This window comes from Pongo pygmaeus, chromosome 1 (assembly GCF_028885625.2).
Source record: "Pongo pygmaeus isolate AG05252 chromosome 1, NHGRI_mPonPyg2-v2.0_pri, whole genome shotgun sequence".
NCBI classification, from domain to species: Eukaryota; Metazoa; Chordata; class Mammalia; order Primates; family Hominidae; genus Pongo; species Pongo pygmaeus.
Genome location: NC_072373.2, coordinates 39,091,537 through 39,112,082, shown reverse-complemented (window position 1 = coordinate 39,112,082; position 20,546 = coordinate 39,091,537). Strand labels below are relative to the sequence as shown.

Below are 20,546 nucleotides of genomic sequence, written 5' to 3'. Positions count from 1 at the left end.
CATAAAATTAAAAAACAGAATTACTATATGATTCAGCAATTTCACTTCTGGGTATATACTCAAAAGAATCGAATGCAGGGTCTTAAAGGGATGTTTGTATATCCGTGTTCATGGGAGCATTATTCACAACAGCCAAAAGAAGAAAGCAACTCAAGAGTCCATAGATAGATAAATGGAAAAAATGTGTGACATACATACAATGGAATATTATCAGTTTTAAAAAGGAAGGAAATTCTGACATATGTTGGCTTAAAAAATCACACATTTTTTATACATTTAGAAAGGAGACTTTATTTTTTATAAAGAGTTACATCCTGCAGGGTGGCCATCTGACAGGCTGAGAAGTGTAGCCTCTGGTTTTTTAAAGCCATTCAGCCACTCTTATGTCTTTTGATTGGAGTATTTAGTTCAATCAAATTATAACATTTACATTCAATGTTCTAATTGATAAGTAAGGACTTACTCCTGCCATTTTGTTATTTGTTTCTGGTTGTTTTGTGTTCTTCTCTTCCTTTTTTCCTTCCTTCCTGTCTTCCTTTTAGTGAAGGTGATTTTCTCTGGTGGTTATGTTTTAATTTCTTGCTTTTTATTTTTTGTGTATCTGTTGTATGTTTTTGATTCGAGGTTACCATGAGGCTTGAAAATTATATCTTATAACCCATTATTTTAAACTGATGACAACTTAACACTGAGTTCGTAAACAAACAAGCAAGCAAAGAGAAAACTAATGAAAACTCTACATTTTAACTTGCTTACCCCACTTTTTAGCATTTTTGTTGTTTCTATTTATATCGTATTGTATTGTTTATGTCTTGAAAAGTTGTGGTAGCTATTATTTTTAATTGCTTCCTCTTTTAGTCTTTTTACTCAAGATATGAGTAGTTTACACACCACAATTACTGTGTTAAAATATTCTGTGTTTTTGTGCGTATGTACTATTACCAGCGAGTTCCGCACCTTCAGATGATTTCTTATTGCTCATTAACGTCCTTTTCTTTCAGATTGAAGAACTTCCTTTGGCATTTCTTGTACAGGGCTGGTGTTGATGAAATCCTTCAGCTTTTGTTTGTCTGGAAAAGTCTTTATTTGCCTTCTATGTTTTAAGGATATGGTTCACCGAATAGACTATTCTAAGATAATTTTTTTTCCTTCAGCACTTTAAACATGTCATGCCACTCTCTCTTGGCCTGTAAGGTTTCCCCTGAAAAGTCTGCTGCCAGACTTATTGGTGCTCCATTGTATGCCTTTTTTTTTTTTTTTTTTTTTTGAGACATAGTCTCATTCTGTTGCCCAGGCTGGAGTGATGCAATCTGAGCTCACTGCAACTTCTGCCAACCAGGTTTAAGTGATTCTCCTGCCTCAGCCTCCCAAGTAGCTGGGATTACAGGCACCCACTACCACACCTGGCTAATTTTGTATTTTTAGTAGAGACAGGGTTTCACCACGTTGGTCAGGCTAGTCTCAAACTCCTGACCTCAGGTGATCCACCTGCCTCAGCCTCCCAAAGTGTTGGGATTACAGGCATGAGCCACTGTGCCCAGCCAGGATCCTTTCTTTATCCTTGACCCTTGGGAGTTTGATTACATAATGTCTTGAGGTAGTCTTGTTTATGTTAAATCTGCTTGGTGTTTTATAACCTTTCTTCTACTTGGATACTGATATATTTCTTTAGGTTTGGGAAGTTCTCTGTTATTATCCCTTTGAATAAGCTTTCTACCCCTATCTCTTTCTCAACCTCCTCTTTAAGGCCAATAACTCTCAGATTTGCCTTTTGAGGCTATTTTCTAGATCTTGTAGGTGTACTTCATTTTTTAAAATTAGTTTTTCTTTTGTCTCCTCCCACTGTGTATTTTCAAATAGCCTTCCTTCAAGCTCACTAATTCTTTCTTCTACTTGATCAATTCTGCTATTAAAGGACTCAGATGCATTCTTTAGCATATCAATTGTATTTTTCAGCTCCAGAATTTCGGGCTTAATTCTTTTCAATTATTTCAATTGCTTCATTAAATTTACCTGATAGGATTCTGAATTCCTTCCCATATTTTCTTGAATTTCATTGAGTTTCTTCAAAAGAGCTATTTTGAATTCTCTGTCTGAAAGGTCACTCTGGGATTGATGCCTTATTTAGTTTGTTTGGTGATGTCATGTTTTCCTGGATGGTCTTGATGCTTGTGAATGTGTGTCAGTGTCTGGGCATTGAAGAGCTAGGTATTTATTGTAGTCTTCACAGTGTGGGCTTGTTTGTACTCATCCTCCTTGGGAAGGCTTTCCAGGTATTCAAAGGGACTTAGGTGTTGTGATCTTAGTTTTGGGTCACTGCCATCATATCTGCATTAGGGGACACCCCAAGCCCAGGAATGCTATGGCTCTTGCAGACTCAGAGATACCACCTTAGTGGTCTTGCATAAGATCTGAAAGAATCTTTCCCCAGGTGCTGCTGGAGGATGAAGGAGGGGTAGCGTCTGCAATTCAAGACTGTCTTCTCTATGCTTTTCAGTGCCTCTTTCAGTGATATGAAGTTAAAACCTGGTACTGCAATGGCCCACTTGATCTCTGGTTCTTATTAAGGTGTTTTTTGTTGATAGTTGTTCATTTTGTTGTTCTTGAAGGGAGGACAATTGGTGGAGGCTACTATTTGGCCATCTTGCCCCACCTCCCTTAGATTTTGATAAATTTTAAGGGTTTTCGTCTTGCCAAATTGCTTACCCAACGAAACATTGTGTGTGAGTGCTATCACATAGCACCCATGCCAGGCTGTAATGTTATTTATTAATTTTTTGCCAACTTAATGTGTGAAAATTGTGTGTTCTTGTTTTTTTTTTTTTTTTTTTTTTTGAGACAGAGTCTTGCTCAGTCACCCAGGCTGGAGTGCAGTGGCACGATCTCAGCTCACTGCAACCTCCGCCTCCCGGGTTCACACCATTCTCCTGCCTCAGCCTCCCGAGTAGCTGGGACTACAGACGCCAGCCACGGTGCCCAGCTATATTTTTGTATTTTTAGTAGAGACAGGGTTTCACCATGTTAGCCAGGATGGTCTCGATCTCCTGACCTCGTGATCCACCCGCCTTGGCCTCCCAAAGTGCTGGGATTACAGGCGTGAGCCACCGCGCCCGGCCGTGTTCTTGTTTTACTATGCATTTCATCGAGCTTTTTGCAATATATTTTTGTTTCCTAATTTTATTTCCCTCCTGCTTTTTCTAGTGGGTTGTCTATAAATGTGTCTTGCTCATCTATAATTGATTTCTAACGTTTTCTTATTGATTGTATTAACTCAATATATAATTTTAAAATTAACCGTTTGCAAATTTCCTGCAAATACCCCAGTCTATTGCTTATCTTTAAATTTTGGCTATTATGGCCAAGTGTGGTGGCTCACACCTGTAATCCCAGCACTTTGGGAGGCTGAGGCAGGTGCATCACTTGAGGCCAGGAGTTCGAGACCAGCCTGACCAACAAGGCAAAACCCTGTCTCTACTAAATAGCCAGGTGTGGTGGCTGGTACATGCCTGTAATCCCAGCCACTCAGGTGGCTAAGGCACGAGAATTGCTTGAATCTGCAGCGAGCTGAGATCATGCCACTGCGCTCAGCCTGGGTGACAGAGTGAGACTGTCTCTAATATATATATATATATATATATATATATATATACACATACATATACATACATACATAAACTTTGGCTATTTTTATTTGATGTTTCTGATTGCCTGTGTTTAAATCTACCTTTTTCTCCTTTGTGTTCACCGGTGAATTTAAAGTGCATATATAGATAGGGGTTAAGTGTAAATCACACTGAACCTATATTAACAACAGCATCTTTTAGAAATAATGTAGGAGCTGTTATCACATCCCTGTCCCTGAGTTTGACACTACCTGAGTTGAGTTCTTATTCTGCCACTCCCTCTGCCAAACCCTTGGATCTAGAGTTGCCAGATAAAATACCTGGTTAAGTTTGATTTTCAGATACCCAGGATGTAAATTTGAATTTCAGATATACAATTTTTTTTTCTTTTTTTTTTTTTTTTTTGGTAGAGATGGAGTTTCATCATATTGGCCAGGCTGGTCTCGAACTCCTGGATTCAAGTTATCTGCTCACCTTGACCTCCCAAAGTCCTAGGATTACAAGCTTCCTGTAAGTACTTAAAAAAAAAAAGTATATCCCAAATATTGCATGAGTCATAGTGATACTAAAAAGTTACATATTGTTCACCTGAAATTATTTACTTATTTTTTTGAGACAGTGTCCCGCTCAATCACCCAGGTTGGAGTGCAGTGGTGCAATCTGAGCTCACTGTAACCTCTGCCGCCCGGGTTCAAGCGATTCTCGTGCCTCAGCCTCCCAAGTGGCTGGGATTACAGGCGCAGGGCACCACACCCGGCTAATTTTTGTATTTTTAGTAGAGACGGGGTTTCACTATGTTGGCCAGGCTGGTCTCAAACTCCTGGCCTCAAGTGATCCTCCTGCTACGGCTCCTAAAGTGCTGAGATTACAGGCGTGGGCCACCGCGCCCAGCCTGAAATTCAATTTTAATTGAGTATGCTGTATTTTTATTTGCTAAATCTGGCACTCCTATTTGGGGCTAGTTTACTAACACCTGCTTAGTGAACACCATCCAGTACTAGGTTTTGGGGTAAATGGGTTGGGGGGAAGCAGAAAGAAAAGATAGCTCCAGCTCTTGGAGAGTTCATACTCTGGTTTCCTGGAGAATTCTACAATCGTTAAAATAATCCTCTCGACCATTACAATGACTGCTAGAGGAAATTTCTGAGAGCACAGCTTCCGCGTTTCCCTGCTGCCTAGGGCAGAGTTATCCACCTTTACCTTATCACAGAACCACCTGAGACGCCCCTGCCATGGACAGTCTGATTCATTTGGGTTGGGGAGGGATCCTGAAGCCCGAGGTTTTAACGAGAGCCAGGTGATTCTGCTGAGATAAGTCTGGAGAACTCTGGCAAGCCTGTCTCTTGGCTCAGGCTTGGAGGCCTCGGAGCAGCAACATCGTCCCAATTATACCCCATTGGCGCATCTTCAGATCTTCCACTCTTTTCACAACGCAATCAAAGTCTTCGTACCCATTTTGCAGTAGTGATCTCTGTAAGTTGCTTTACAATTCATAAAGTTTATTCTATTTGATCTTCACTCTAATTTACAAAGAAAAGCAGGGAAGTTTATTTCTGTTTTAGAGAGGTGTGTACAGGGAGGCTTACAGGGGCTAAGTTCACATAGTAAGCCCTCAAAGTCGCCAGGGCTGCAAAGCCCGCCCTCTTTCCACCGCATCGAACTACCTCCTTTCGCCTACAAAACGTAGGTGGGGACCACTGGTGTTGGAATGACGGCCCACCTCGAGTTTCAGGTGACTTCCACTCTGCAGTTAACTTGCAGGCAGCCCCAGACCTGCAATGAACACACGGGTGGGGGAGAGATATGCACGCCAGGGTCAGTGGGAACCAGCAGCCGAGGGGTGAGCTGGGCTAGGGGCCCCGGGCCGCCGGCGGGGCAAACGCGGTTCAGAAAGGCAGGCCGCGCTCTGGCCCGTCCCGCTGCAGCAGCATGGCCTGCTCGCCACCGCCCCGGGAGCGCCGCGGGTTCCCGAGTCCGGGCGCGGAGGGCGCGCGAGCACGGCGGCAGGGGCGTGCTCGGAGGACGCGCTGGGCTGCTCCTCCAAAGGGCAGCTCCGGGGGAAAGAGGGTGGCGTCCCGGGGAAGCCCGCAGCCGCCGCCGATGTCGCTGGGACTCGGAAGTGCCGAAAGAGGGGTGTTGGGAACTCGCGGCGCGCGTGAACGTTGCCGTCGCCGCCGCCCGGGACAGCCCGGAGGTTGGTAACTGGTGACCGTAGGGGGTCCTGGGGAGGTTAGATGCTGAATTTTCTGCGTCAGTTTACTCTGTTAAAAAAAAAAAAAAAAATGCACAAAACGCTTTCCGTTTCCTACCCCAGTTCCCGTGTGCGCGCCTGAGGGCGGGACAGAGGAAGTTCCCGGTCGGGCGAAGGAGACAAAAGCGGCGGGGGCCGCGCGCGCAGTGCGCCCGGGCAAAGGCGGGGATCTAGGCGCCGGGACAAGTCCGTGCACGGCCCTGCCCGCGTTCTCTCTCCTTGGCTTCGTCCCCAGCTTCCGGCACTGCTGCGGGGAGTTGCGAACTCTGGTCCTCTTGGCAGTATCGGCGGTGCGCCTGCCTGCCTGCTGTGACTCCAGGGACTCTAAAGTTAGAGACTTCCTTTGCGTTCTATCTTCAGGACTCAGTTTCCTTCCTCTGTTCTGAGTCTAACCTTCGGGTGGCAGGTCTTTATGTGGAAAAACCCTCCCCCTAATCCTCACCAGAGGTACTTTACGGGTAGCATTGGTGTTAAGAAATGTGCTGCTACCAGTGTACATTGCTCTTGGATCAGGGTTGTAGGGCTAGGGCATTTGGCATCCTCAGAGGTTTGCATTATGTGGGAGTGAGACATTGCTTCTCTTTTTCTGTTTTTTGTTGTTGTTTGTGTTTTTGAGGCGGAGTTTCGCTCTGGTCGCCCAGGCTGGAGTGCAATGGCACAATCTCAGCTCACTGCAACCTGAGCATCCAGGTTTCAAGCGATTCTCTAGCCTTGCCTCCTGAGTAGCTGGGATTACAGGCATGCGCCACCAGGCCCAGCTAATTTTGTATTTTTAGTAGAGACGGGGGTCTCATCATGTTGGCCAGGCTGGTCTCGAATTCCTGACCTCAGGTGATCTGCCTGCCTCGGCCTCCCAAAGTGCTGGGATTACAGGCGTGAGCCACTGTGCCTGGCATCTCATTCATTCTCAGAGCTAAGGACCTATTTCAATGTGATTAAGTGCTATGGGAATGCAAGGAGAGGAGAGGGAAGGCTTCATTGAAGAGACGGTAGTTCATTGAAGGATACTTTGAGGAATGATTTTTTTCCCCTTCCATTCCTCATGTTCCATTTTCCCTGTGATTTTTCTCCCTCATTTTCGTTGCCAGTCAGTCCCTAATTGTGATTAAGTGTTTGATAAGGACAGCTCTGACCTGAGAGATTCAATTAATGTTAATTTAAGGAGACTATGTGCTTGTTAGGTGCTTTAGATACATTATTTCTAAACCTTACAGTAACTTGGAAAGATAAGTGTCATTTCTTTTCACAGTAGGATACAGAAAGCCTTGGAGGGTAGCCAAAGCCACAAACTACATGTCAGGGCTGGGTTTTGGACTCCTCTTTTGGACCAACGCCTGTGCTTTATCTACTGTTTACTTTGCCCCCTGCTTGGAAGTAGGTTAGATGGATGAACTTAGGGTGAAAGTCAATTCTTTGGAGGGAGCAGTCATTTTTGTGGGTGGCCAGATGTTGGTGGGAGCTCAGTAGGTAGCATTAGGAACTTGCGAGCATGGGCCTTACCTGTACCCCCTGCTTCCAGCTCAGGACCTGGCCCAGGGGGAAGTGTTCCCTAAAGCAGTGGTCCCCAGACCAACCTTTTTGGCACCAAGGACCAGTTTCATGAAAAATAATTTTTTCATGGACTGGGGGAGGGGGTATGGTTTTGGGATAACTCAAGCACGTTACATTTATTTTATTTATTTGTTTTGAGACAGAGTCTCACTGGGTCACCCAGGCTGGAGTGCAGTGGCACGATACTGGCTCACTGCAACCTCCACCTCCTGGGATCAAGCAATTCTCGTGCCTCAGCCTCCAGAGTAGCTTACAGGCATGCAACACCACATCTGGCTAATTTTTGTATTTTTAGTAGAGACAGGATTTCACCATGTCAACCAGGTGGTCTCAAATTCCTGAGCTCGAACTCCTGAGCTCAAGCCATCCTCTCCTTGGCCTCCCAAAGTGCTGGGATTACAGGTGTGAATCACCATGCCCCACCTGCATTACATTTATTGTGGACTTTATTTCTATTATTATTACATTGTAATATATAATGAATATAACTCACCATAGAATAGAATCAGTGGGACCCCTGAGCTTGTTTTCCTGCAACTAGGCAGTCCCATCTGGGGGTGTTGGTAGACATTGACACCCAAAGTGTGTTTGCTTATGTCCAGCCTACTTCATAGTCTCATTTTGGTTGCTGTCACTGCAGAAGACCCTGCTTCACAAAGATAGGATGTTGGAAATGGAAGCAGGCTTTTCGGTGCTTTTGTGGCAATTGCAGGATATTTTGCCTTGACTTTAATCCAGAATGTATGGATATTTGAAGTTGTCTCAAACATACTTCTAGGGCCCCGTCATTTGCCATAGCAAGCAGTTGGTCCTCTTCTAGCATGGACAAAGTCAATTCACCTGGCTTATTCACAAATGGGTCTAGGATCCTTCCCAGTTCGGGGGTCTTTTGTAGTTGGAAAGTAATGCTCAAACTCTTTTGAAAGCTGAGATAGGTGATCATGCACCAGCTGGGAGAGAGAAGGCCCTGGCTTAGTCTCTTTCAAAATCTCTGCTAATGTTTGAAACGTGTCAGAAATCCCAGTGTTCACTTGTCGCTGCAATAATTCCAGTTTGGTTTTGAGTGCAGCCACTTATCTGCTGACTTGAACACAGTTCTCCCCTGAAGGGACAGATGGAGTTCATTGAGGAGGTAAGCAAGTAAGCAAGTTTTGCAACCCCTTCTGTGAAATGTGCTGCCAGTGGTGACTATTTTTCTAGAAGAAATCTCTGGAGTGGCCCTCATAACTCAAACTCCGGCCAGTGATCTATCTTTAGAAAGCCATCCCACTTCTGTATATAAAAGATGTGTGTGCTCTATGTCCATCTCACAGAGCTGCATGAACAGATGTGAGTTAAGGGTATGTACTTTAATGTGGTTGATAACTTTAATCACATCCTGCAAAATGTTGTTAAGTTCGGGTGACATTTTTTGGCTAGCCAACACTTCTCTATGGATGTCACAGTGCATAGACTCACATTCAGAAGTGACCTCTTTGACCCAAGTAGTGAAACCAGTGGTAGCAGTCGCTCTGCCCAAGCACGTACTACCCAAAATGACCAATTCGGTTTTTCTGATCATTCAAAGACTTGAATAGTTGTGCAGCTGTGGTGTTGGTTAGCAACAAAAGTGCAAGTGACTTATCCTCGTGCACCTAACATCCTCATGTGTATCCTCCTGAAAACCTTATCACACAAAAACAAGCATTGTTGCCTTGTCAACACTGGTAGACTAGTCAACCCAGATTGCTTACTGCGGTGACTCATTAATCCTCTCTAACAATTGTGCCTCAATATCCTCTGCTATTTCAATTCACCTAGTTATGCTGCTAGAGAAGAACACATGCCACCTTTTGAACTTCAGCGTCTCCTAAAAGTTCAGAACAAATGTCCTTAGAAGTAGGCAGGACGAACTCTTCACCAGTAGTAAAGGGCTTCTTAGCTTTAGCAATATGGTTAGCCACTAAGAATGATACTCTCATTGCAGACACATTTGATGAAATGGTAGCCTTCAATAATTGCTTCTGTTCTTTGTGCTTATGTTTTTTCTTTTGAAAAACTCCAAAGGCTTGTCTTTTAATGCAGGGTGCTTGGTCTCCATGTGGTGAAGCAGTTTTGAAGGTTTCATGGCTTCATTGGATAGCCAGTAGCCACATGTTTTACAAAGTGGGCTTGGAGAATGTGAATCACCTGTTGCAATGAACCTGTAATTTGAGTATGACTCCTGGTATTTTCTTTTAAATGCAGCTTTCTTTTTGTTGGCAGTCTTAGTCTTCTGTCTCATCATTGGGTCTTTCCCCCTTTTCAAAGAAGCTTACCAGTGATGTTTGTTTTTTACTCATTTTGGCTAGGGTTAGCTTGTGGGCTTACCAAAACTGTGACTGAGACAAATGTGCAGTGCAGGAAACAGGCACACCTGGAAGTGGTAAATAATGGGCGGGCCATGAGTGGACTAAAATAAGTGTTGGATTCTGACTTAAAGCCTGCCCACAGATGCAGCTGTACAATGGAAGTACATCAACTCACTTGCTACTATAAAGCCTGCCACCAGGCAGCATTAAGCTACTTATTACTTGACACTCACTGATAGGATTTTGATATGAGTCTGCAAGCAATTGATTTATTATGCTCTCTGTGTAGTCAAACCTCTCTGTTAATGCTAATTTGTATTTGCAGCCACTCCCCAGTGCTAGCATCACTTGTAGTCCCAACTACTTGGGAGGCTGAGGAGGAAGGATCACTTGAGCCCAGGAGGTCAAGGCTGCAGTGAGCTATGATCAGGCCACTGCCCTCTAACCTGCATGACAGAGTGAGACCTTGTCTCTTAAAAAATAATAATAAAATGAAAAAACTAAAAAAGCTCCAAATGTATGAGTATATGTACTTCTTTATTAATGCAGTAAGTAACAAAATTCAGTGCAGTAGCAAGCAACTCCTGTAATTTCAAAGTAGTGATGCCCATGTAAATGGTATTTTGTAGTATTTTCAAAGGCTACACAGTAGTATGAAAGTATCTGACTTTTATTGGTGACAGTCATCAGAGCTGCTCTTACTACTATGATTTTTTTTTTTTTTTCGAGACAGCGTCTCACTGTGTCACACAGGATGGAGTGCAGTGGCATGATCTCGGCTCACTGCAACCTTTGCCTCCCGAGTTCAAGCAATTCTCATGCCTCACCCACCCCAGTAGCTGGGATTACAGATGTTCACCACCGTGCCTGGCTAATTTTGTAGTTTTAGTAGAGACAGGGTTTTGCCATGTTGGCCAGGCTGGTCTTGAACTCCTGGCCTGAAGTGATCTGCCCACCTCGGCCTCCCAAAGTGCTGGAATTACAGGTGTGAGCCACTACATCTGGCTGGAACTGCTCTTACTACTGTGATTCGTTGTCCACATCTATAATCCAATGAAATGCTAATTTTCAGCCAGAAATTCATGAAAATAAAGATATTTGAGCTCATGTCCCCCTGAATTCTCTCTATGGACACCTTGGGAGTGGAGGGCTGGGGATCCTGGGTTACATACAACCCTGCTTTGTAGTTGTTTTTCATCTAAGTACTTGCTGGCCACCTTAGCATATCCCTTTTTTTTTTTTTTTTTTTTTTTTTTTTTTTTTGGAGAAAGGGTCTTGCTGTGTTTCCCAGGCTGGATCACAGCTCACTGCAGCCTCAACTTCCCAGGCTCCCACCTCAGCCTGCTGAGCAGCTGGGACTACTGGCATGCAACACCATTCCTGGCTAATTTTTGTATTTTTAGTAGAGAAGGGATTCCTCCATGTTGCCCAAGCTGGTCTCAAATTCCTGGGTTCAAGTGATCTGCCCACCTCAGCCTCCCAAAATGGTGGGATTACAGACATGAGCCACTACACCCGGCCTGTTAGTGCGTTACTGATAGCAGTTTCCTTCTCCTTCAGTTAGTGTTCCCCTTAGCCCGGGTTCACAGTTGTTTCTGTTTGATGAAAGCTTTTGAGAGGGGATTGCTGGATTGTTTATATAATCTACCTGCCCTGCTCCTTCTGTGGGTAATATGGTTGGAGAATATTCCTGAAATAGTGGATGTATGTCATGTAGTGTATACACCCTACCTTTTTTTTTTTTTTTTTTTGGCGAATAGAAATGAACCTTAGTGGTAGATGATGTTATTAGTGTCAGGGAAGAAAAATGAACTACTATCACATATCCCACAGACAGAAGCTCTTAAGCTGTTATGAACAATTTCATGGTAATACATTTGAAAATTCAGATGAAATTGACAAGTTTTTCCAATAAAATGTATTACCAAAGATACAAAAACTAGAAAAAATGAGTAGTCCTATATCTACCAAAGACATTGAATTTGTAGTTAAAAATCTTTCCATAGCAAAATTTTCAGGCCTAGATGGCTTTACTAGTGAAACTTCCAAACATTTAAGAAAATTAAAGAGGAACCACTTTCCGGTTGCATTTATGAGGCCAGCACAATCTTGTTACTAGAAATTGATAAGGATATTACAAGAAAATTATAGGCCAAATGCTCATAAAGACAGACACATAAGTCTTAAATATGGGAAGACAAATCTAGCAATCTATAAAAAGGATAATAAATCATGACCAAGTTGGATTTATTTCAGGAATGTAAACTTTGCCTAACACTACAAAAGTCAACAAATGCAATTTAACTCCATACATGAAGTAAAGGAGAAAAAGTATTTGATACAATTCAGCACCCATTCATGATTAAAAAAAACTCTTTGCAAGCTGGAGCATTGAGAGAAATTAGATTTAAAATAACAGAGGGTACGGTATTGCTCTGCAAATCTATAGATTCGGGCCAATCCCAATAAAAATCCCGGCAAATTTTTTTCTTCAAAAATAGGTGATAAGCTGATTGTAAGATTTATTTGGAAATTCCAGACAGTCTTAAGAGCAAAATTGGAGGACCTAAGCTACTAGATCAATATGTGGTCATGTCAGTGTGGTATTGCTTAAAGCTACACAGATTATGGAACTGAGTCCATAAACAGGCTTATACATCTGTGGTCTTTTGATTTATGACAGAGGCAACACTGCAGGGCAGTGGAGAGAAGATGGTCTTCTCAGTAAATGACACTGGGTCGATTGACTGTCCACATGGACAAAATGAATCTAGGTCATGTACCTCATCTCATATACAAAAATTAATCAAGATAACAAGATACACCTAAATGTGAACACTAAAACAAAGCACCTGGAAGAAAGCAAAGTAAAATATCTTTGTGACCTAGGGACAAGGTTTTTTGAATAGGCCACAAAAAGCAGTAATTGGTACAGTAATAAGAATGAACAAATTATTGCCTCACATAACAACATGGATGAATCTTGTGACACAAAGCTGAGCAAAACCAAGATAGATGTAAAAGAGTAAATGCAATGTGATTCCATTGATGTGAAGTTCAAAACCAGACAACTAAATAAACCATGGTGGTAGAGGTTAGGCTAGTGGTCATCTTTGATGGAGTTAGTGACTAGGAAAGGGCAGAAGGGGCTTCTGAGGCATTCTTTTGTTTTTCGGAGACAGGATCTCGCTCTGTCACCCAGGCTGGAGTGCAGTGGTATGATCTCAGCTCACTGCAACCTCCCTGACCTGGGCTCAAGCGATCCTGTCACTGCAGCCCACCTGAGTAGCTGGGACTACAGGCATGCACCACCATGCCTGGCTATTTTTTTTTTTTTTTTTTTTTTTTTTTTTAGAGATGGGGTCTTACCATGTTGCCCAGGCTGGTCTTGAACCCCTAGGCTGAAGCAGTCTGCCCATCTCCTCCTCTCAAAGTGCTAGAATTACAGATGTGAGCCACTGCCTCTGGCCTGGCATGCAGTTTTTATCTCAGTGACAATTACTTGGTAATTACATAAGCCTTTCCACTTCTTGAAAGCCCTAAGGGCTGGGCATGATGGCTCATTTCTGTAATCCCAGCACTTTGGGAGGCTGAGGAGGGAGGATCACTTGATGCCAGGAGTTTGAGATCAGCCTGGCCAACATAGAAAGATCCTGTCTCTAAACAAAACAAGACTAAAAAATTAGCAGGGTGTGGTGATGCGAGCCTGCAATCCCAGTTACTCCTGAAACTACGGCAGGAGGATCTCTTGAGCCCAGGAATTTGAGGCTGCAATGGGCTATGATCATGCCATGCACTGTAGTCTGGGTGACAGAGTGAGACCCTGTTTAAGAAAAAATTAAAAAATAAGAAAAAGGAAGCTTTAAGGTTTTTTCTTCATTTAAGTGTATTTTAATAAAGTTTACTTAAAATCTTGTAAAAAGTTAGGTTCATTCTGATGCTCCCAGGCTGGGGAGTGTAAGATGTGGTGGGCACGAGCCTTGCTGATTAAAAAGGCTTAAAATAGGTTGAGAATTTTCAGGGGAAAGAATGCAATATCACATCAGTAGCTTTTTTTTGAATTAGGGACTTATATAATTGACTCCCTTTTGCCAATCTTTAATGGCAGAGATCTGGCTTAAGGGAATTTCATATAAAAAGACTTAGAGTTATGTTTGATTATAAGATTGATATCAGTGTGAGGGGGAAATTTAAAAAGCTAAGGGAGTATTAAGTAGAAATTTTTGTTTTCAGATTTAATTTTCTTCCAACTTAAGTTTTGAAAGTTTATGACCACTGGATTAAAAAACTTTTCTTCCAATTTAAGTTTTAAAAGTTTATGACTATTGGATTAAAAAACAATCTGTTTTCTATAAATCCTTTCAGTTAGGTACTTTCCTCCCTTAAGGCCATGAACTGAGGGCAGGGATGGCATATGGGTTTCCTATTGCACCTGTACTAAATTAACACAAATTCAGTGGCTTTAAACAACACACATTTATTACCTTATGGTTCTGGATGTCAGAAGTCCGAAATGGGTCAGCAGGGTTCATTTGTTCTGGAGGTTCTAGGGAAGAATCTTTTTGTTGTCGTTGGCTTTTCCACCCTCTAGATGCCTCTTAGATTCCTTCATCCAGGAGCCCCTCCTCCATCTTCCAAGCACACCACTCTAACCTCTGCCTCCATCATCACCTCACATTTCCTCTCTGTCTCTGACCCTTCCGTCTCCCTCCTGTAAGAAACCTTGTGATTACTTTGGGCCCATGCAGATAATCCAGGCTAATCTCTCAATCAAAAGATCCTTAATCACATTGGCAAAATCCCTTTTGCTGTGTAAGGCAACATATTCACGGTTCCAGGGATCAGGACACGGACACTTCTAGGGGACCCATCTTTGGTGGACCCCACAGAGGGTATCTTTATATTTTGTCTTCACAAAGAGCACAGTTCCTGGTTGTCAGTAGAAGTTCATTCGTATTTGTTGAATGAAAACATGGGTCTAAGATTTCATTATTTGAGTGCAGTTTCTGAAAGAAAAGTGATGGTCTTGTCCTCCTCTCACTGACACAACTGGAGCTTTGGGTTCAGTTTTAGGGAAATGTACTATACAGAGACAACTGACAGAAAGGCAGAGGATCTGGGGACAGGCATGGTGGCTCATGCTTATAATCCCAGCACTTTGGGAGGCATAGGTGGGAAGATCACTTGAGCCCAAGAGTTCGAGGCCAGCCTAGGCAACATAGTGAGACCACCCCCATTTCTTAAAAAAAAACAACAACAACAACAAAAAAAAACATGTGGTGGCTCTTGTCTACAGTCCCAGCTACTCGGGAGGCTGAGATGGAAGGATTGCTTGAGCCTGGGAAGTTGAGGCTGCAGTGAGCCAAGATTGTGCCACTGCATTCCAGCCTGAACAACATAGAGTGAGACCTTGTTTCAAAAAGGAACCTGGAACCAAGTCATTGAAGTAATGGTTGAAGGAATCACAGATGTTGGTCTGGAAGAGGGTTTGGTTGGAGTAGATGGCATTAATTATCTTTAAACATTTGAAGGAGTATTATTGGAAAGAAGAAAAAAGCCTTTTTAAGCATACTCAGTAATAGCATTAAAAACAACAAAAATAAGCATTGCAGAGTTTACTATGCCTGAGGCACTGTTTTATCATTTTATAAATTCACTTAATCCTGATATCAATCTTCTGAGGTTTGTTATTACTGTGTTTTACAGATAAGGAAATTGAGGCTCAGAGAAGTTATGCACCTTGTCCTAGGTCACACAACCATGAAGCAGCAAAGCTGGAATTCAGCCTTTGGCATTCTGACTCCAGAGCCACCCCTGAAACCATATCACACTATGCTGTCTCCAAGCCTTTAGTTCCAGAAGATAGAAGAGGACTGGTGGCAAAAGAAATCCACCCCTGTATTTTTTAGAAATCTGTATTTTTTAGAAATACAGGGGTAGATTTCAAGGGAAAACACAACAATCAGAACTGCTAGCCAGGCATAGTGGTGTGCACCTGGGAGGCTGAGGCAGGAGGATCACTTCAGCCCAGGAGTTAGAGCTGTTTGGAGCTGCAGTGAGCTATGATCATCACGCCACTGCATTCCAGCCTGGGTGACAGAGTGGGACCCTGTCTCAAAACAAAAACAACGACAAAAGCAAGAACTGCTTAGGAACAGAGTTTCTCTGCCTTGTAATGTTACTGGAAATGGTCAAGTAGGCTGTTATAAAAGGAATTCCCAAACTGGCTGGAGATGAGACCAAATGGCAACAGAGACCCCACTGATTTTGAAATTCTGATTTGGGAACATAATTTTTTTCATTACATATATAACAAGGTAGGGAACAACGTTTGTGACATTTTATGTAATAAAGATCCATTGTGAAAGGTAGCTTTTCAACTAACTTTCCAGATTTTATTGATTAGTAACTATTTATAATATACCTGGTGTGCTAGATGTGTCCCCACCCCTTTCTAAGGTACCCTTGCTGCTCCTCCCATAAAGAAGTATGGTCTGTTTTCTCCTCCTCCTCGAATCCAGGCTGGTCTTTGGACTTGCTTTGACCAATAAAGTGTTCTGTGAACTCTGGAGCCTAGTCCTTAAGGGATGTTGCACCTCTTGCCTCTGTTCTTTTGGAACCCTGAAGCCCCACTACTTTGAAAAAGCCGAGTCTAGCCTACCAGAGGAGGAGCCCTGGCCTGGAGGAGAAGGGAGGTGACTTGTGTGAGCTGGCGCCAAATGCCAGACATGTGCCTGAGGTCATCGTGGCCCCCTCCAGCCCCAATGGAGTTGTGTGATGACAGAAGTCACATGAGTGACCCCAGGAGGGACATGAACAGAACTGTCCAGACTGCCATCCCACAAAATCCTTAAAAAGAATAAATGTTCATTGTTCTAAGTCACCACATGTTGTGATGGTTTCTTATGCAGCAATACATAACTGATACATAATATGTTGGTGCGGTTGTGGAAGTAGTGGGTATATATTTTAAACTATTCTGTAATTACTTTTTTCCCCACTCCAGTGCACCTCTTCCAGTCTATCTAGTCATTCTTCTGTGTTGGTGAAACCTTTCTGGGTTTGGAGAAGTGTTTCCTCTTAGTATTATGTGGGTTGAAGAATAAGTCTTTGTAAGACTCTTAAATGGGGACCGGGCACAGTGGCTCATGCCTGTAATTCCAGCAGTTTGGGAGGCTGAGGCGGGAGGATCACTCGAGGCCAGGAGTTCAAGACCAGCCTGGGCAACATGGCAAAACCTAGTCTCTACTAAAAACACAAAAATTAGTGGGGCAGCACACTCCGGCCTGGGGGACAGAGCAAGACTCTGTCTCAGAAAAAAAAAAAAAAAAAAAGACTCAAGTGGAGTTTGGAGGGAATTGTGATATGGGAATCTGGACTTGGTGGTTTTCTTGGAGAAAATCATGTAATATAGAGTCTACAAAATGGGGTTCAGTTTCATGAAAATTGAACCCTGGAAAAGGCAAAAGTCTCATACCACTTTTTCCGAATATGCTAGAATATTGCACTACTATTTCATTTTCTTTAAAGCCGTTGTCATTTCAGTGGGCATGTGCTTCTTTCACTTTTATTACTTGTGGTTTCCAGAGTGCTCATTTTTTCCTGAATTTAGAGCTGTTTCAATTTTACTCTTATCTCTGCATAACTGCTGCCTTTCCCCTCTTATTTCCAAGGTAAATTGGTTTGGTTTAGTTTGCCTTTTTCAGTAAATCTTTTAAGGAATGTAGTGAGTTAGATGTTTCATGTGTATTTTGATTACGTTTCATTGATTTAAATTTTTTTCATCATAGAGTGTCTAATGTTATGCATAACGTTTAAAAATTCTACTACATTTAGACCACTTATATTACCTTCTAGCTTTCCTAACGGATTGATTTCATTATAGATTTTGGAAAAAATGAATCCAGTACACTCTGTAAGACTAGTGAGGTGGCTGAGGGAAGGCTCTGGAGTTAAACTTAGTGGGTATGAATCTAAGCTTTGCCGCTTACCAGCTGTGTGATTTGGGGCAGGTTTCTTATCCTTTCTGGGCCTTGGTTTCCTCTTGTGTTAAGTGAGGTTATCAGAAGCACCAACCTCAAAGGTTTGTTATGAAGATTAAGTGAGATAATACTTGTAAAGTGCCTTTTCAGCATAGGAATTCTGTAAATAGTACTTGTTATAGTACAGCTATTACTAAAGCATAAGAAAACTCAGTAGAGGGAAATCTTCATTTAGGACATTAAGCAGTGAGTCAGTATAGATGACGATGGTGATGCTGGTGTGGAGGGATTGTTAGCTTTATGATGAGAGCTGCCTTGTTAAAGTCCTCTGGTGCACGTGAGTATTGGGTTATAGCCCATTTAGTGCTTGATATCAAGATTTAAAAGCGAAAAAATTTAAAATGGAAGTGTTGGAATCCATTAGTTGCCTGCATCAGAAGTAAAGCTAAAGTACTTTTGAAATGCTATTGGAAGTTGCTGGGGGAAAAGCATCTTGCAACCGTTATGTTTATGTATCTTTCAGGCTTTGGCAAGGTGCGCTGTACTTTTCTTCCAAGATCAAGGAAAAGGATTTCTGCCTGTATGACAGCGGGGCTTGGGAATTTTGGTTCTAATTTTTGCTCCATTGCTGGCTTCTCTGTCCGTGGGTAGATAGCTGCTTCTTCCTGAGCAGGATTCTGATTCCTGAAAGGGACCTAAAAACTTAGCCCTCCTGAGAGGATCCGAGTAGATGGCATCTTCGAAAGCAGGTGGAGTGTTAAATTCTAAAGTAAATGCAAATGTAAGTAGCTCCAGTATAGAAAAAGTTCTGTTAGCTGAGAGATTCTTGCCATTTTACAGCTAAGATTTTACTCTGTGGCCCTCTTGAGTTCTATAATTCCCAGATAAATATATTTTTTGAAATATTCAACTTCGGGGTGTTTGTACCCAATTTGGAGGTGGAGAAAGCTCCCTATGACTCCAGTCTGAATTCCTTCCCTCTGATTCCAGGGAAAACTTTGCTATGATTTCCTTTAACATCTAGTATTAAATGCACTTTCTATCGCTTTGTCCTCACTTGCCTCAAAATTCTCACTCTTTTCAACAACATTTAGCTTCAAGATCCTGTTGTCTTACAGCTTTGGAGTTGCTGTTTTATCTTCTTCATCTTCCTCTTTTTTCCCCCTACCAACTTCTGGACTAGTTTGATGCCAAGGACAACTCAATTTTTCCCCATCTGTGTGGCTTGGTTCCAGCACTCTCTCCACTTTCACTAAGGGCCTAAATCATCAACCTCCCTGCCTCTTGGGTCTACCACAGCATCAAGGGGCTGCTTTGTAGAGCTTCATTCGAATAATTTTATGTACTGGCTTGAAAGCCTGAGGTTTCTGCAGGAAATAAAATTTAAACATGAAATCATATGTTTTAAGACTCCTTACCACTTGGCTCCTGTTCTCCCTTCCCTGAACCATCCACACTTTCTCTTCTTTACAGTTCTGACCAGTATTCCCATACTGGGGAAGTGTTCTTAGACACATCTCACCATCACACATCCCCACAACCCTCCTTCACTCTTACATATCAATAGTGCAATCTCGTTTGTGTAGATTAGTCAGGTAGACTGCTACTTAAACACAGGCTGTGTCCCTATAGATTGGCTGTTTTCTATAGAAATAATACTGTAAGTGGTGATGACTTTTCTAAGCTATCTCACAGCTACCCACTTAGCTGATAATGTTGGTGCAGAACTGACTGCATGAAAACCGAAAAGAAACATCACTTACACATTTGAGTAAGAACCTCCTTGATTTCAGCCTGATAGCTCTGCCTAAAGAGGGACATGCTTGTTTAGAGTATGAGAAATGGGAACTTGGTAATTTTCTGAGAGTTTTTGGGAACCTCTAAGGGCCTGGACATTTTAAAAAGGTTCCAGTTATATTCCCAAATATATAGTTTTCCTTTTCTTTTACATTGTGTCATAAATCCCTTAAGACATATGTACTCTGATTTACTTTCTGGCTGCACAGCTGAAATAAACAGGGAAAACAAAGTAGGGAAATAATTTTCCTAAGATAAGTGGGCAAGTGTTGAAGGCCGAAAGAATGAGGGTCGTGATCAACTCAGTATACCACTGGAGGCTATATGAGTAAACAGTAAACTGTTTCTCATGAAAGCAGGTTGTTGGCAAACTGACAAACTGTGTCTGCCTCCCAGAAAGAATGCTGGGGGGCAGTCACCACCCAGGCACAGTGTTTCTTGTGATTAGGCAAATCTGAAGCCTGTTAGCAATAACGTGAACCTGTGATCAATCAAGCAGCTGACCAGTCGTTACCTCCTCCTCCCTGCTCTTTCTACCCAATAAAAACAAAGGGCTGTAGAAGCTCGAGGTTGCTGCCTTTGCTCCCTAGAAGCAGGGAGCTCTCTTCTTCCCCTGGCCCCTTCCTCTAAAATAGTTACTTTTGTTTTAAGTTTTCATTTCTGCCTTCCTCCTCCTTCCTTCAGTCTCCTAATGACTGTCTCAAGTAGTAATAGTAGTGACTGTCGTAGTGACAGTCTCAAATAGTAACCATTGCAGTCAGCTACAGGCAAGAGTTGAAAAGAGAGGTGTGAGGAAGAAAGCTCTGTTAAGGAGGATGGGTGAGTGTCTGTGTGGTGGTGGTGTTTCGAGGTGGCATTTGTGTAATGGAGAGGTGAAAATGAAAGTGGAAAGTACTGCCTATCATTCCCTTGGGAGCAGAGAGGTAGGTGGTGAGGAAGAGGCACCGGGCTGAAAGCCTGCAGGGTGGCCCCCGGGGATAGTTTGCTTGCTGTCCAGGGTGGCTTTGGATTG

General features: G+C 42.7%; 1 protein-coding gene across 12 annotated transcripts in view; it reads left to right on the top strand.

The window, feature by feature from the left end:
* Positions 1-20,546, top strand: part of HHAT (hedgehog acyltransferase) — a 388,363-nt gene that overhangs the window by 29,508 nt on the left and 338,309 nt on the right. For 2 of the 12 annotated variants that reach the window (XM_063672407.1, XM_063672403.1), the window contains exon 2: positions 4,034-4,133. In XM_063672407.1, the coding sequence (XP_063528477.1) occupies positions 4,036-4,133 (98 nt within the window). In that variant the 5' untranslated portion in view covers positions 4,034-4,035. Of the gene's footprint in view, positions 1-1,457; positions 1,598-4,031; positions 4,134-5,258; positions 5,356-5,529; positions 5,818-20,546 lie in introns of those variants that run through there. The other 10 variants (XM_063672415.1, XM_063672411.1, XM_063672404.1 and 7 more) reach the window with 9 other exon arrangements.